Source organism: Pelophylax lessonae (assembly GCF_965119305.1).
Source record: "Pelophylax lessonae genome assembly, chromosome: 2".
NCBI classification, from domain to species: domain Eukaryota; kingdom Metazoa; phylum Chordata; class Amphibia; order Anura; family Ranidae; genus Pelophylax; species Pelophylax lessonae.
This window is the reverse complement of record NC_138769.1, coordinates 258,048,671-258,066,901: the sequence shown is the minus strand read 5'-3', so window position 1 is coordinate 258,066,901 and position 18,231 is coordinate 258,048,671. Positions and strand designations below refer to the sequence as shown.

At 46.6% G+C, this 18,231-nt stretch overlaps 1 protein-coding gene across 1 annotated transcript in view; it reads left to right on the top strand.

Annotated features, from left to right (window-relative positions):
• LOC309548052 (C4b-binding protein-like) overlaps window positions 1-18,231 on the top strand; it is a gene marked incomplete at its 3' end in the record, with an annotated part of 202,650 nt that overhangs the window by 115,673 nt on the left and 68,746 nt on the right. The window contains exon 4 of the mRNA XM_082248021.1: window positions 10,530-10,609. Within this exon, the coding sequence (XP_082104147.1) occupies window positions 10,530-10,609 (80 nt within the window). The remainder of the gene's footprint in view (window positions 1-10,529; window positions 10,610-18,231) is intronic.

The following is an 18,231-nucleotide window of genomic DNA, read 5'->3' as shown; positions in this document are numbered from 1 at the left end:
GGAGCTGCTGATATGAGGAGGACTTCGATTTTGTGGGGATTACAGAGACTTTGTTTGACAGCTCTCATTATTGGCTGGCGATCATCCAGAGGTATTCCCTTTATCGCAGAGATAGAGAAGGTAAAAAAGGGGGAGGGGTATGTCTGTATATTAACCACTTGCCGACCGACACAGCAGGAGTCGGGCCAGGGGAGGAGAGGCAGTGATCACCGCCTCTCTTCCTCGATCGTCGGGGAAAGACTGAGGAAATCTGCCCGCTTGTGTAAACAAAGCGGGCGGATCTCCTCTGTGACAGGCAGGAACAGATCACAGGATTCAGCATACCTGAACCTGCGATCTGTGACACAGCACACGTCAGTAAGCATGAGGCATACATTTAACCGCTTGATCACCAACAGTGTTAACCCCTACCCTGCCATTGTCATTATTACAGTAACCGTGCATATTTATAGCACTGATTACTGTAGTAATGTCACTGCTCCCCCCAAAAGTGTCAAAATGTCAGTTAGGGGTCCGATCTGTCCGCCACAATGTCTCAGTTCGCAAAAAAAAAATTGCAGATCGCCGCCATTACTAGTAAAAAAAAAAAATAAACAATAAAAATGACAAATCTTTCCCGTAGTTAGTAAACGCAATAACTTTTTCGCAAACCAATCAAAATACGCTTATTGTATTTTTTTTTTAAACAAAAATATGTAGCGGAAAAAGGAATTGGCCTAAAATGTTAAATTTTGATTTGTAAATTTTTTTGGGAAATGTTATATAGTAGAATGTTAAAAAAAAAAAAAAAAAAATATATATATATATAAATATTTTTTTTTTTTTTTTTTTCAATTGTTGCTCCCTTTTTCAAAAATTTAAAATCGCACAGGTGATCAAATACCACCAAAAGAAAGCTCCATTTGTGGGGAAAAAAAGGAAAAATTTAATTTGGGTAAAGCGTCGCACGACCGCGCTATTGTCCGCTATTGTCCGTTAAAGTAACCCACTGCCGAATTGCAAAATATGGCCTGGTCAGGAATGGGGTAAAGTCTTCTGGTCTTAAAGTGGTTAAAAATACGCTCATTGAGAATTTTTTTGTCAAAGACATGTAGCTAAATACATTTTGGCCTAAATATATGACAAAAATTGAATATATTGGATATTTAACTGTCAAAGTAGAAAATTTCAATTTTTCGCAAAATTTATTAATATCGCAAAAAATGAAAAGCACAGAGGTGATCAAATACCACCAAAAGAAAGCTGTTTGTGGTATAAAAAAAAAGGACATAAATTTCGTTTGGGTACAGCATTGCATGACTGCGCATTTGTCAGTTAAAGTCGCGCAGTGCCAAGTTAAAAAAAAGTGGCCTGGACCTTAAGCAGGAAAATCCTCCGGTCTTAAAGTGGTTAAGAACAGTGTACAGGTAAATATAAGGGATAATGTTAATAATGGAGCTATGAATGAGGTAGAATCCCTATGGGTAGAACTTCAAAGGGAAGGCACTGGGGGGAAAGTAATATTGGCTTGGCAGCAAGGATGGGAAACATCATTATAATGGTGGACTTTAATTATCCAGATATAGACTGGGCAGAAGGAACTGCGCATTCATCCAAGGCTCAGCATTTCCTAAATGATTTGCAGGAAAAACAATGCGGTACTAGACCTACTGATTACCAACAATACAGACCTGCTCATGGATATAGAAATACGGGGCAACTTAGGAAACAGTGGCTGTGCTGTCCTACTATCCCTTAGCTGACAGCCTGTTAACAAAACAGACAGAAATAGCATTTTGTTTTATTCCAAAACTGAATTTACTTCTATCAATAGTTCTTAGAATTACAATATGTATTACATGTGACACTTTGCAAATAAGCACAACATTAAACCTTACTATGCAGAAAGCTTATATTTAAATGATATATCAAACACACAACAGTGCAGTCCAGGTGTAAAATAAACTTTGGGAACTAATAGACTTACAGGCATTTGTGTATCTGGAGGCAAATTTGGAGATCTTCACTTTTCTGCTTCAGAACTAAAATGGCTTCTGTAACTGAGGTAAAATCATTGTCGTAACCAAGGTAAAACTTAATGTTGTTCAAAAAGAAACTTTATTAACAAAGGCAAGCCTTTGGCATGACTGCAACACAGGAATTTCTTCTGTATGGGTGCTGGTAAAAGTGACAAGCCCAGCCAACTGTTTTGAAATGTGTCTCGCATCCCCAGCTGCAATACCCCCTCTTTCTTGAAGGTACCACTTCCATTTCATCAGTGTTTGGTTCTGGGCTACAGCTGCCCTAGTGGTCAGTCCATTATCGCTCACCCATCCTGCTATTGGCAATGCAGTATGGATGGTGACTGTGTCTTTCCTGTAATGGTCTATACCTGTTGAAGTGCTCTATAGGCCCCAAACTGGTACTTCTCAAGGGGCGTGTATCTCTTCTGTGCCCCTGTAAGTTGTTTGGACCAAAATCCAATGGTTATTGCTCTTCTTTTCATTTGGCTGCCACAGACTCCAAGATATTGTACCATCCTGCTCAACTACATCCAGCTGAAATGGTACTCCTTGTCTCACAGGTCCCAATCCTTGATGCTGCAAAATGGCTTCTTTAGCAGCCAGGAATGTGGTCCGCTGCTCTGAACCCCATGTGAACTCAGTCTTTTTCCTTGTGACATTGTATATAGGCCTCAGAATCATTCCAAGATGTGGGATGAACTATCTCCAGAATCCCACAACTCCAATGAACTTCTGGAGTTGTGGGAGTTGTCAGAGGTCCATTTTGCATGACCTCTGACCACAGCCTTCGCCGCCCTGATCAGATACGTTTTATCAGGATACCTGAATGTGAATGTACCTTGTTCAGTCTGAATAGACTGACCTTGAAGTACATCCATCCCAAGAATATTTTCAGGTAACTTTGATACCAAAACATTTGTCCAAAATCCTGGTCCCTTGCCAATAGCCAATTTCACCCTTGTCCTAACTGCTGGTGTGGTTAGCCCTCCCAAACCTTCTACATAAATCACTTCTCCTTTGTGATGGGAAGGATCTCCTTTCAAAAGTGTAACTTCAGCTCCAGTATCCACTAAAGCCATGACATGTGTAGGAGGAGACGACTTCCCCCCACCATACAGTGACAGGTGCATATGGGCGTCGGTCTTCTGCTGTCACTGTCCTTACTGCTATTACAGGAGACCCACCATCCCTTCATAAAGGATAAGGAACCTCCCAATCCCCTTTTCTGATTCTCTAGAACTCCTCCCCAGGATAAAGGGATTTGGGTTTGGGTTCATGTGCAGTTTTGCGAATGGGTTTGGGGCTAACAGGGAGGGGTCTGTTCTGTTGTCTCTAAATCTAGGCTGATGTTATCTTCACTAGGAATAGTGTTTCTAACCCTGACAGTTTTCCCAACTAAATGTTTCCACCTCTTCAACATTTCTGCAGTAGAGATCCCATCTATCTCACTTTTAGGTACGCCTGCCTTTTAATAGGTCCACCCACATTTGTTTCCTAGAGATAACTAGCCTGGTTTTCTCTTCACCTCCTGTCTTCTCTCCCACATTCCCTTTCTTCTCTCTCTTTTTTTTTTTTTTTTTTTTTTTAAATTAGTTTTTATTGGTATTTCAAAAATGTAACCACACACAAGAGGACATGCAATTACAAGAACATTGTGCAATAAACATAGCATAAAACAAACAACTGCCATAATTGCATCTTAGAAGGGAGTAATAGCGTAAAAACAGGATAGGGTTGGGGGGGGGTGATAGTGATGTAGATACATTGAGTGTTTTCATGAGTTTAAGTTGCCAAACCATCTAATTACTACCCCTCACGTTGGGGGAGAGAGGGAATGCGTCCTTTCTATAAAAACGGAGAGTGGCAGTAGTGACTAAGGTGCCAGGCGGGGGGGGGGGGGGGGGTAGGGGGAATGGAGAGGGGGGAAAGGTGCGAGTGGTCTACACCCTAAAGATTCATAGTTCACTCGCAAGCAAAAAAGAAATACATAGCATACAGTATCCTATCAGATGTATTAGTTGAGTAAACTAGAGTGTTAAGACTAACGAAAGGGGGGTCTTAGATCGGGACCTCCATCATCTGTGGTGCCAAGGCATATCCTGTTTGGGCTACGGGGAAGATGTGTATAGTAGAGCTCTGCGTATGCAGTCCATTTCCTCCAGAATTTGAGTGGGTTAGTTTTGGTGAGAGACAAGTCCAGGTGCTCATTTTGTAAAAGGGCGGTAAGATCAGTCTTGACTTCCCCTTCCTTGGGTGTAGTGGGAGACACCTAATGACGAAGGATGATCCTCCTAGAAATCATGAAACAAATGACAAGCCAGGGTTTATGCTTCCATATAATGGTGTTTCTCTGCTTGACGTCTGTCCCTGGGGTAGAGTTTAACAGTCCATCCATGCGACCAAAAAGAAGGGGGAGAGGATCTTTGGTAGGCTTCAGACCAGTGACCCGAAGGATCAGGAGTTCCATCTGGTCCCAAAACTTCGAAATGTAGGGGCAAGACCAGAGCTTGTGCAATAAAGTGGGACGGGGTGCTAAGCACCATTAGCAGGCTTGGTAGGGGGAGTGTAATGGAGAGGTGGAAAAGGGGGCGTAAGCGTGGTGAAGTATCCGAAATTGTTGCTCCCTCCAGAAAGCATTGCAAATGTAGGTACAGGTGGTGTTGAATCCTGCCAACACTAGCGGCTTCATGGCTGTGGATAATGGAGCCTTATCCCAAGAGGAGTTGAGGTAGTCTTTGGCACTTGAGTGCAAGGCAGTTTGGATGGGTTGGTATAGATGAGATAGTTTTAAGGTAGGCTGCAGGGTAAGAGAGTCTAGAGGTTTGAGGGCGAAGCGACTTAGTGGCTTTGAACAAAGGGTGTTGACAAAGGCATGCAACTGGTACAAGTATAGATAATGGGTCGGAGGTATTCTGTATTTCACTTGAAGGTCGGTGAACGAGAGTGGGGCTCCAGAGACAGGGTCATAAAGTTGAGCTAGGAGTTTAAGTCCATGGTCTGCCCACTGGGAATATATTCGTTCCGGGTAGAGATGCGACAGGGCAGGATGGCCACTAATGGGCAGATGCCGGGAAATATGCTTAGGAAGTCCCAGTTTTTTGCGGAATTCCTTCCAGGCAGTTCCCGTGTCCCTGAGAAGGATATGTTGGCGGAGATGTAGCGGCAGGTCTCCACATTTACAGTGCAGGAAAGCTGTGAGATTATACGGTTGTGCTATTTGTGACTCCAGTAGAAAGTTTGAGAAATTCGAGGTACCGTGGATCCAGTCTAATCCAATCCTCACTAGGCTGCATAGATTATATAGTCTGATGTCTGGGAGGTTCATGCCACCTCTGAGTCTAGGGGTATACAATTTGTGGAGAGCTATGCGGGGCTTCTTTGAGGACCATAGAAAATTTGTGAGGGACTTCCGGAACAGTATTGGATTCTTGTGCTTGATGAGTAAGGGTAGGGTCTGAATCACATACAATAGTTTAGGGAAGGAGACCATTTTATACAAGTAGCATCTACCAATAAGGGAGAGAGGGAGTTTGGACCAACTAGCTAGTTCTTTGGTAAGTTTAAGGAATAATGGGGTGTAGTTCAAGTGGTACAATGAAGACTGGGTCTTACCGATCATAATTCCCAGGTATTTAATGTGAGTCTTAGCTAGTGGGAAAGGGGACGAGGATGACCATAGTGGAGGATGTGGGGATTTTAACGATAATATCTCACTTTTGGTGTAGTTAAAACGGAGCCCAGAACATAATCTGAACCTATGAAAAATGTGTTTAACTCTAGCAACCTACTGCGCCGGGTTGGAGGTAAAAAGTAAAATATCATCCGCAAAGAGGACAGAACAAATTTCCTTATTACCAATGAAGACTCCTGAGAGGAGGGCATGACGTGCAAGGTAACGGGATAGAGGTTCCAGAGCCAAATTGAAAAGGAGGGGGGAGAGGGGGCAGCCTTGGCGGGTGCCTTTGTGTAAAGGGATATCATTAGACAAGAAGTTTGAAGTAACTACCTTTGCAGTAGGAGATTTATACATGGCAGTGATGAGGTGTAAAAAAGGGCCGTAAAACCAAATTTTTGGAGAGCAAGATGAAGCCATTGGAAGCTAATGTTATCGAATGCCTTTTCGGCGTCTAGCATGAGTATGGCGATATCGGATTGTGGTTGACTTTGTTGTTGAGATAGTACAACTAGGACTTTACAAATGTTAGCCGTGGCTGAGCGGCCTTTGGTGAAGCCTGATTGGGATGGGTGAAGGATCGTGGGCATTATGTGTGCTAGACGATTGGCCATGATTTTAGATAGCAATTTAGCATCAAGATTGATCAGAGATATAGGGCGGTATGAACCTGGTTCGGACGGGTCTTTACCCGGCTTGGGGATAAGCTTTATATACGCTTTGGCACCAGTGGGAACATAGTCGCCTCCATCCAAAATGAACTGATACAGGGCGAGCAGGGAGGGAGATAGGACGTCCTTAGTTAATTTAAAGAATTCAGAGGAAAAACCCGTCTGGGCCAGGAGCTTTACCAGGGGATAGCGAGGTGATGGCGTCTAGGATTTCCGATATATCAATAGGGGCATTAAGTGGGGAGAGTTGAGTCTCCGAGACTTTGGGTAAGGTGACCTCTCGGAGGAAATTTAGGGCTTCCGTTTCATCAATGGGGTCCTGACCGTAAAGAGTAGCATAGAAATGTTCCATAATCGTATTAATACCAGCCGGGGTTGAGATCAGGGATCCCGTAGGGTCTTTTAGGGATTTTATTGGTGTGACTGTGTGTGGTCCCTTGCAAAGGCGGGCCAAGAGTTTGCCTGATTTATTCCCAAATTTATGGTATTGTATGTCCTGTACGGATTTATGGAACTGTTCCTGGGTCAGTGCCCATTTGTCAAAGTCCTGTTTCGCCTCTTTCCATTGTGCTACATTCGAGTGGGAGTTCCGCTGTTGGAGACGGGAATGTGCAGCCTGGAGGGCCGCGCTGGCGTTTTCATAACCAGCTGCTGCCCTTTTTTTGTAAGCAGAAGAAAAGGCGATGATTCGATCTCTAAGGACCGCTTTGCCCGTCTCCCAGAGCAGCACCGGATTGTCAGCATGTTGGGCGTTATCCGACAGAAAATCCCGCCATGTGTCTGCTAGTACAGTGCGCAGTTCGGGATTTCCTGCTAAATAGGTTGGGAAACGCCAGGGTTTAAAGTTAGACCTCAGGGCGGAGAGTGTGAGGGTGACTGATATGGGAGAGTGATCCGAAATGACCATGTCATTAATGTCAGGGGTGTGCAGCGATTGGAGAATAGACGGGTTCCTGAAGAAGTCAATTCTGGAGAATGAATCATGTGGAGGGGAGTAATAGATGTACGACTTATCAGTGGGGTTCGCCAGGCGCCAGACATCAGTGAGAAGGAGACTGTGAGCAAAGTCAGCGAGGAGAGAGGGAGACACAACAGATGCGATGGGGGAACGTGACGATCTGTCTCTGAGTGGGTTGATAACCGCATTAAAATCTCCCCCCCCCCCAGGAGGAGTGGAAGATGAACATGGGGAGCCAGTAGTCCAGTTAGTTGTTGGAAGAAAATCGCTGAAGGGGGGGTGGGAGCATAAATGTTTGTCAGGACAAGGGACTCTATCGGCCAGGAGAAGGATTAGTAACCTACCATCAGTGTCTAAATGTAAGGTGGAAATGTCAATAGTGACCCGTTTATGGACCAGTATGAGGATGTCAGCCTTGCCCTTGTTAGAGGCCGAGCCGTAAATCCGACCTACCCACAGTCTGGAGTAGAGCTATATCAGCGCCCAGGCGGCACAGATGGCGCAGAACTGCCATTCGTTTATGGGGAGAACGGAGACCCTTCACGTTCCATGAGACTATTTTCAACTCAAGGGGGGTTAAACAGGAGGATTAGTGGCTTGCAGGTAGGTAAAACCACAAGAGGAAGATGGTATAGCACTCGGAAGTAATTGGATAGGTAGAAGGGAGTAGGCACAGGGGTGGCATGAAGGAAGGGAGTGTAAGGGGACAAGTTGCGTGCCGTCTGCATTCCAGGGAAACCAGAATGAAGAGGGGCGAAACAAACAGGGTAACAAAACTATAGCTAAAACGTACCATAACAAATGTAACTTCACTTTTTTCCGTACGGCAGTAGAACCTCCAACAGCGTTACCGGTTGGTTGCTGGTTCCGCTCGCTCTGGGTACAAGGATGGTACGCTGCAGAAAGGGGAACAGAAGGTATTCCAGGCATGGTACCCCAGCAGTAGAGGCGAGGTGAAAGCAGGAACCTCGGTGAGGCCATGTACAAAAGTAACAAAGAAAAACAGTTTAGAACAGTAGTACCTGGCTGTGGTAATATGAGGTAGCACGAAGGGGGGGGGGGGGTGTAACCCGTTGTTTCCAAAACTCTTGTGGGCATGTCGTGACTCAAGGAGTAGCTGTTCGCAAAACTTGAGTAGGTAGTACTAGTGCCGTTCATGCACCTTGAGTCAGTTATCATAGCAGGTTCATTATGCTGGTAAGGAGGCCATAAGAGAAGTGTTAACTTCAATGACGCCTGTCTCTGTATGAGGAGTTGGAAGAGAAATGGCCCCTCTTGGGCGATTCTTTTTCTGGGCTGCGGAGGTCTCTATGAGAAGGAGAGATGGGGGGCACAGCAGGGGGCTGCGTATCCATGGACAGATGCAGGTGGGTTTGGATATAGTATATGGCCTCCTCTGGATGAGTGAAGGCTTCAGATGAGTGAAAGCTTTATATTCGCCAAATTGGTCGAAGGGCATTACACGCTGGTTGAAAGGCCTTGCGTCTACACGCCACTTCCTGAGAATAGTCCGCGAAGAGTAACAGTTTACTGCCATCCAGAGTGAGTGACTTAGCATTTTTAAAAGATTTTAGGATGGACAGTCTGTCAGCGTAGTTCAAGTAGCAAACTATGACCGGGCGGGGGGGTCTTACGGTCTTTGGAGGGCGCACCTAGGCGATGAGCTCGTTCAATGGTACACGGTGCCGTTAATCCAAGAGCCTGGGGTATGCGTGTGGAACAAATATCTGGAAGATGACCCGTATTAAACGATTCAGGCAGACCGATGATCCTTAAATTGTTCCTACGAGGCCTATTCTCAAGATCGTCAATCTTATCCAGCAAGTATTGTTGTGTCTGAGCTGTTTTGGCTTCATTAGAGAAAGAGGATTGCATTTCGTCCTCCAGGTCTGAGACCCTATGTTCCACCTCTGTGAGGCGCTTGGCCTGGTCACCCAGCTCTTTGCGAAGCTGGGATATCCCTGCTGATACTGCCCGTTCCACTGCCTCAGCGATGGTGGGTGAGATAATGGAGGCCACCACTTGGGCCATTAGTTGATATTGGGGGTCCATTTCAGAGATCGCTGTAGGCATTGTCTGCTGCGGGGCCGTGCCATCAGCAGGAGGCGCGGCGGCCATATTGCCCGGGGGATGGGTAGCGGCCTGGTGTGAGGCGTCGGGCTGCAGCGGGGCCGTGATAGCGTTTGCTCCGTGGACGAGGAATAGGTCCATTTAAAGCAGAGCGGTGCGGGAGGACTCACCGGCACTGGAGGAGCCGTGGATGGCGTTCGGCGAGCGGGGATAGCAGACTTTGTAGACAGGGTAAGTCGGAGCCGCTGCGCTCACTCCTCCATATGGCGCCGAAACCGGAAGGTCCCCTTTCTTCTCTTTAAAAGTCCTTTTCAGCTTGTTCTCTGCCTGTCTGACCTTATCTACTGCCCTGACAGGTTTTGTTTTAGTCTCCTCTAGCTCCCCCAACTAGCTTAAAAGGGTTGTTGCTTCATGAATCTTGCTGTTTAAACCCAGGCCTCCCAGCAAGGACAATAAAGGAGCCCTGAGATTAAGTGGTGCAGTCTTCGTTAGCTTAGAGCGCAGAGCAGATGTGAAGGGTTCTATATATGGACCCATCCATTCTGGAAATGTATTTAATCCGGTTATACAACCCATCTCATGTAACCTAGAAATACCCTCTCCTAATGTTCTCCACGAGTAGGAATTTTCCTTTTTAGTAGCATTAGCGTATACTCGGACTATACCATCTCTCACGAGGTCTAAGAGTTTTTTTCTGCCTAGTGTCCTACTCCTGTAGGGGACAGTATAACCCTACTGATATGGATCCGTCAATGAACTTTAGAGAAAAGGATTTTACAGTAAGTCAAAAATCCAGTTTTTTTTTTTCTTTTTGCATAGGGCAAAGGGAGGGTATAACCCCTATTAGATTTTTCTTCACCATCTGTGTCCCATTGCAGAGATTTCCATTCACTTCCTGTCCCAAAGCCAAACGGGAAGAGAGAGGAAATCCCTGCAAATGAAGGGAATTCCTTGGGGACCCCCAGGTCAACAGAACTAGTGCCCACATTGGAAGTTTTCCCCTCTATTACTTTACTGGGGTCAAAAATTTGGACTTTTCTTTTACTTTCAATGATAATGGTAAACAGGACAGATCGAGAGGGGGAATCTCAATGGGGGCACAGACAGCAATAAATACTGAATATTCCTCCTTTTTTTTTTTTTTCTGCCTCTAGGTATCTTTCTTTGAGCAGACGAAATACCAGAGAATGCCAAGCAGATGGAACCTGGAGCAATGTTGCTCCTGAATGTAATGGTAAGCGTAACCTCTGCATTTGCTACTTTTACATTCAGTATGCACACTTTTTTTACTGTAAATTTCTCCTCCATTTCTTTAATTGTTTTGTTGTGACTAAACCACCTGTTGGTAGTCACCTCATTGACCTCACGGGTTTTTAAAGCTATTAGGCATATACATGTGTTTCCTACAAACCATATACTCAAAAATGAAAATACATTGTACATTGAAGCATGAAGATAACCATGCCCACTGTGCTCTTACAGGGGTATTGAATGAATACGTTGTACAGTCAGCAAGCACTGAAATCTTGACTACAAAATCTACAGTCAAATTTGTCTTGTCATTTTAAAGTTTGTCCCATTAGGATGATAATCTGCATGATCTCTGATTCTTTGCACTTGTCCTGCATTAAAAAAAAAAAAAAAAAAAAAAAAACGTGCTCATTGTTCCCCAAAGTGTTTGCCTGATTGCCATTACCTTCTATCAAACAGTCTCAACTATTCAGTTCAGAACTTCATACAAGAGGCCAATCGTTTTCAATGGCGCAAGCTCTGTTAAAGGGTAACTCTACTTTCATGGGGGAAAAAATAAATCGCACATTAGGAAAAAAAATAAATATCAATAAAATCAATTTAAAATAAGCTCCTAGTCAGGGAAAGCCAATGGTGTGCCAAGGGTGCAGTGCTCAGCAAACAGATGTGATACCAAAGGAGACAACTCCAAAGCAAGGAGGACCCAGAGGCAGGGAGACAACGCCTTACCACTTGTAAATCCTGAACGTTTTGGCACTTGTAGAAGGACTAGCTGCCTCGGTCAGATCGGGAACCTTCACTGCAAATGTGCCTCCGGGCTGGACGATGCCGGAGGTGAGGAAAAGAGGCTGACGGGGGGGATGGGATGCTCAAACCCCGGCGAACAACTCCGGTGGCGGTGCGCGCCCGAGGCGGCTGCGGCCGCTGGTCGTCAGTCCCTGCTGACGTGGCGCCGGAAGATGACGTCACCAGGCGCCTGGCGCAGGCGTGCGCACCGGGAACTGCAGCACCGATGTAGCCGGAAGTGTAGAGGCAGCTCACCGAGGGCACAGCTGTAGAGTGCAACCAAGGATCACCTGGCGGAGCTATTGGGGAATGCCACAGATAGAGGAGATGACATGTTTCGGGCCAAGCCCTTCTTCAGATCTCCTGTGGCTAACATGAGGGACAAATTTATTGAATGTAAAAAGGAAGAGGCGTTGCCCCCCACTCTCTAGCTCCACCTTGTGCCAAAACAATGTATACAAAACAAAAAACCAACAAGACATAACATAACTTAACATCAAATGTCAAAAATCAAAATATAGCTGAATATTACAAAACTGAGAAAAATGTATATATGATGGGGGAAAAAAAAAAAAAAAATTAATTTTTTTAAAATAAAATGGTTAAATAAATAAATGACAGATAACAACCTCAGACCCAAACAGGGTGTGTGTTACACCACAGTGTAAGCGTCGAGTTCCTCATTCAACCCATGGGGGGACAAAGTATTTAGCTTATAAATCCAGAACGTCTCTCTTGCAAGGCAAGGAGAGACGTTCATTGCTGGACAAGGAACCCTTGGGTACGCACTCCACCGCCCACACCTTCAGATCTTGGACTAGGCCCTTATGATGCTAGGGGCTATAGCATTCTTGATGGTCCGTGCCCTCCTGTATACCACATGGGGAACTGCGGGGAGATGGGGGCCCAACCTGGGATCAGAATGCAATATTGGCCAATGTTTCTTCAAAATGTGGGAAATGTTTCTAAAGTTATTATTGAACCCGGTAATGAATCGGGCTTGAGGGATGGTTTGCATTGTGGAGGTGGGCCCAGGTGGACGGAGAGAAGATATGTCCCTGCACTCAATGAAGGCCTTTTGGACCAACTCCTCCGGGAAACCTTTTTCCAAAAATCTCACTCTCATGAGTTGGCCCTGGGTCTCATAATCTTCCAAACGGGAACAGTTTCTGCGTAACCGCAGAAACTGTCCCTTGGGTATATTGGTCTTCCAAGATGGGTGGTGGCAACTCTCGTAATGGAGATAAGAGTTGCCAGCCACCGGTTTGATGTGATTAAGGGTCACAATCACGTTATCAACGTGTGTGTGCTCCAAGTCAAGGAAGACCAGACGCACAGGGTCGATGACATGGGTAAAGGATAACCCGAAGGTGTTCCCATTACAGTGATCCACAAAGGCCTGAAAGGTGTCCAGGTCCCCGTCCCAGATGATCAAGACATCGTCTATATAGCGGCCATAATAGACTAGGTGTTTGGAGAACGGGTTGTTGTGCCAGACCTGGACCTCTTCCCACAGACCCATCGTAAGGTTGGCATAGCAGGGTGCAAAACTTGCACCCATCGCTGTGCCATGGGTCTGTAGATAAAATTTATCCAAAAAGGAAAAATAGTTGTGCTCGAGACAAAAACGTGTTCCCTCCGCTAAAAAGGAAACCTGGCGGGAATTGAGTTGGCCATCCTTGGTGAGGAAGTGTTGCAGGGCTCGAATGCCCACATCATGGGGGATAGACGTATACAATGAACACACGTCTAAAGAGGCCCAATGATAATGACTCTCCCAGGGGTAATGTTTCAATATATCCAGCACATGGCCCGAGTCACGGATATATGATGGCAGCTGTTGCACTACAGGTTGTAGAAACCAATCAATATATTCGGACAGGCCGCTGATGAAACTTTTAGTGCCAGCCACAATGGGCCTGCCTGGAGGGTCCACCAAAGATTTGTGGACCTTGGGGAGATGATAAAAGTACGGTGTGCTACAGACCGCGGGGAGGAGAAATTGGCGTTCCCTCTTGGTAAGCACTCCCGCCATGGAGGCCACCTGTACCATCTCTCCAAGTGCCAACTGATAAGCCGGAAGAGGATCGTGGGGGAGAGCAGTGTAAGTATTGGTATCGGATAGGAGCCGTAGGGACTCACTTATATAAGTGGTCCGATCCTGAACCACAATGCTCCCTCCCTTGTCGGCTTGTTTGACGACAATGTCCTTGTTCTGTTTGAGTGCCTTAAGGGCAGTCGTTTCAAAGGATGTCAAGTTGGGCCTCTGTGACGTGGTGTTGTCACACATGTTCAACAACTCCTTGTAAACAACATGATAGTATGTCTCCAAGAAGGGCCCTCTTGATTGGGACGGATAAAACAAAGAACGTGGACGGAAAGGTGTGTGGATCACAGGGGGGTCAAAGCAGGCCTCTAAAGGTTGACTGTCAATGTGGCCTTCCTCCCAGAGATCCCACAAGTCTTGAAGACAGTCCGTCTCTAGGATGTCCACGGGAGGGCTGATAACGGGGGGAGAAGTGTGATTAGGTACTGACGGTGCAGGGACACCAGTAGCCGTGGTGGGCTGTATGTAGTGCCGCTGGACCGTCAGGTTCCTAATGAAACGGTTCAGATCTTTGAAAATTTGAAACTTATTGGCTCTAACATTGGGACAAAAACTCAGCCCCCTCGAAAGAAGGGACTGTTCGGACTCAGTCAGGGGGTGCGAGGACAGGTTGTAGATCTTAATCGTGGACTTGTTGTTGCCTAAAGATCCTTCCTGTCTTTTTTGTGCCTGCTTTCTTCGTTTTGAACCTCCCCTTCTACCTCTTGTAGTTTTCTTTTTTCTGTTTGGCAGAGGGGGAGTGGTCCTAAAAAAGGAAACGAAGAGGGCCCAGGGGTGCTGATGGGTGCAGCAGGACTGCGTGGGAGTCCCACGGAATCACTGGTGGGGGGATCAAAGGAATGAATAGGAGGGGGACTGGGAGAAATAGCTTGTGATGGAGGGGGTACAGCCGGATGAATGGAGGAAGACGAGGAGCCGCGTGGAGCACCCGCTACATGGGTAACATGATTGTGGGGAATCATGAGTGGGAGTGGTGGGCCCACAGGCGGGGGTGCTCAGCACTGCCGTCTGTTCTTGCCTCTGTTTCCTTCTGCGATTCCGATGGTTGGGCCTCGAGGAACCACTAGGCTCCCCTTGATCCATATGGTTCACCTGTTTGATAGGGGCCGGTCTATACTTCCTGCTGGATTGAGTAGGGGCCGTCCCCTGTCGGCCATGTTCATAAGAACGGGGCTGACCCGGGCGACGGCTCCAATTGAAAACCCTTCCCTCGTTATAGTCCTTGAGGTCACGTTCAAATTTGTGTAATTTGTTTTGTACTAGGTTGTCTTCAAATTTGATTAGGTTCTTATCCAATACCTGCCGCCATTGGGAAAAGAGGCAAGACTCAGAAAAGCCTGGACCTCCAATTCGAGAGATGCAACCAGCTCCAGAACCTTGGCCAATTTGCGTTCCCGCTGCTGGATGATGAGCTGGATCCATTTGTTGGTGCAAAACTCGGAGAAGAGGTACCAGTCCTTGTCGAGATCTTCATCAAGGAAATCACATCTCTTCTTTACTCTGAGTCCCCTGGGGGTAATCTTAAGTTCTATGTACTTCTCTAGAAAGGATTTGTCCCACCACTGGGTACACTCCGATTCCCGAGCATGCTGCAGGGCCAAAAAAGCCCTTCTCATACGGGCCTCAAAATCCTCCGAGTGGGGAGGATCCCGTGAGCCGGACGAGCCTGCAGGGGGATCAGGTTCGAAGGTGGGACTACCATCCTGATTTCCCAAAAATGTACAAAAAATGGACTGGAGTCGGGTGGCCCGATCCATGCCAAAAAAAAAAAAAAAAAAAGGGGGAAGAGGAAAGGGAAAGGTGGGAATATGGGTCACAGTGGGTGCACGTGAGCACCTAAGGAACACTGGGCAGGTGTAATAAAATCACAAATAACACCACAAACATATAAAAAATTGACAAGGTGGTATACATAGACTGGAACACCACCAATCTTAAAAACACAATGATTGATATAAAAAAATGTGATCTACCTGAGCAATATAATCAAGCCCCTATAGAAGGGTGGGCTTGAAGGGGAATAACCAACCCTAACGTGCTAGAACCAAATGTCGAATGTACAATAACTGTAAAATTGGGATGCACGTCAACATTCTTCTGAATCACAGTTCCACGCTGCCTGGACAAAGGAAAGAGGCAATAAGTGTAAACAGAAAATCCTGGCGCTGTAGTGCCGGTGATCAGACTGCAGGGCTGGAACAATGGGGTCGGACAATGTCCAAAGGGGTCCACCATGAATTACACGTCCAAGTCCGGGCTGCTGCCTACCCTAACCCAGATCCCAACTGGGAGGAGAAAGTAATGACACAAAAAAACGGGTATAATGGCGCTCCCGGACAAAATGGCACAAAAAAAAACTTGGATGCTGCTCGGGATCTTAAATAATCAAACTTGTTTATTAAAATCAATTTAAAATAAGCTCCTAGTCAGGGAAAGCCAATGGTGTGCCAAGGGTGCAGTGCTCAGCAAACAGATGTGATACCAAAGGAGACAACTCCAAAGCAAGGAGGACCCAGAGGCAGGGAGACAACGCCTTACCACTTGTAAATCCTGAACGTTGTGGCACTTGTAGAAGGACTAGCTGCCTCGGTCAGATCGGGAACCTTCACTGCAAATGTGCCTCCGGGCTGGACGATGCCTGAGGTGAGGAAAAGAGGCTGACGGGGGGGATGGGATGCTCAAACCCCGGCGAACAACTCCGGTGGCGGTGCGCGCCCGAGGCGGCAGCGGCCGCTGGTCGTCAGTCCCTGCTGACGTGGCGCCGGAAGATGACGTCACCTGGCGCAGACGTGCGCACCGGGAACTGCAGCACCGATGTAGCCGGAAGTGTAGAGGCAGCTCACCGAGGGCACAGCTGTAGAGTGCAACCAAGGATCACCTGGCGGAGCTATTGGGGAATGCCACAGATAGAGGAGATGACATGTTTCGGGCCAAGCCCTTCTTCAGATCTCCTGTGGCTAACATGAGGGACAAATTTATTGAATGTAAAAAGGAAGAGGCATTGCCCCCCACTCTCTGGCTCCACCTTGTGCCAAAACAATGTATACAAAACAAAAAACCAACAAGACATAACATAACTTAACATCAAATGTCAAAAATCAAAATATAGCTGAATATTACAAAACTGAGAAAAATGTATATATGATGGGAAAAAAAAAAAAAAATTAATTTTTTTAAAATAAAATGGTTAAATAAATAAATGACAGATAACAACCTCAGACCCAAACAGGGTGTGTGTTACACCACAGTGTAAGCGTCGAGTTCCTCATTCAACCCATGGAGGGACAAAGTATTTAGCTTATAAATCCAGAACGTCTCTCTCTTGCAAAGCAAGGAGAGACGTTCATTGCTGGAAAAGGAACCCTTGGGTACGCACTCCACCGCCCACACCTAAAAGTTTTTTTTTGTGCCATTTTGTCCGGGAGCGCCATTATACCCGTTTTTTTGTGTCATTACTTTCTCCTCCCAGTTGGGATCTGGGTTAGGGTAGGCAGCAGCCCGGACTTGGACGTGTAATTCATGGTGGACCCCTTTGGACATTGTCCGACCCCATTGTTCCAGCCCTGCCGTCTGATCACCGGCACCACAGTGCCAGGATTTTCTGTTTACACATATATATATGTAGTATGTTTTTGTCCATTCAACAGGGTATACGAACCGTTGCCAAGTATGCCATTGAATTTCATATCCTGGCAGCAGAGGTGGGCTGGAATAATGAGGCTCTGGTGGCGGTCTTCTCTCATGGTCTCTCCGATGCATTGAAGGACGAGATTGCGGCCAAGGATCTCTCTGACAAGTTTGAGGCTCTCATTTCTTTCCTGATTTTGTTAGATACCAGGCTCAGGGAGAGAGACCATTGTTTAAGGAGCGCCTGCAGAGGCATCCTACCAGATTGGCTCCTACGTTTTCTTCCCCACCCATTCCACCCTCACCTTCCACGCCTCCTGGGGATGGTGTGTCTGGCTGTGAACCCATGCAGCTAGGTTCACTTGCCTTTCTGAGGCTGAGCAGGCCTTTAGGAGGGGGGAGGGCCGGTGTCTGTATTGCGGCCTTGGTGGACATTTCCTAAAATCTTGTCCTACCCATCCAGGAAACGCTCGCACCGAAGATCCTGTTGGGGGCAAACCTTAGGTGGAGTTTACTCATCCCCGGTTTCCTGTAAAGATAAACCGCTTATCACAGTTGTCATCTTCTGGGCAGCAGGCTCAGTGGTTACCCAGGGGGTTGGTAGACTCCGGTACTGGCGGTTACTTTATTGACAGTATGTTTGCTGCTGCAAATTCCATACCCTTGCAGCCCCGTGTTGCTCCACTGGTCATCGAGGCAATTGAATGGAGACCCCTGCAACCTGCACAGGTTACCCACGAGACTGTTCCGATTGACATGGCAATAGGGGCTGTTCACAGGGAGTCAGCCTGTTTCCAGGTTATATCATCCGGACGCTGCTCTGTTGTTTTATGGTACCCTTGGCTTGAGCAACCCAATCCGACCTTTGAGCGGCAGTCGGTTGAGATCCTCTCTTGGTCTCCACAGTGTGGCGCTGTTTGTATCCATGGGCCTGTTAAGGTACTTTGTACCTCCTCAGATTCAGTATTGCCTACTGAAGGTCATGAGTATCAAGATGCATTTGACAAGGTGCGTACTGGTACTCTTGCTCCTCGTCATCGTACGATTGTGCCATAGACTTGCAACCTGGTGCCATTCCCCCTTGT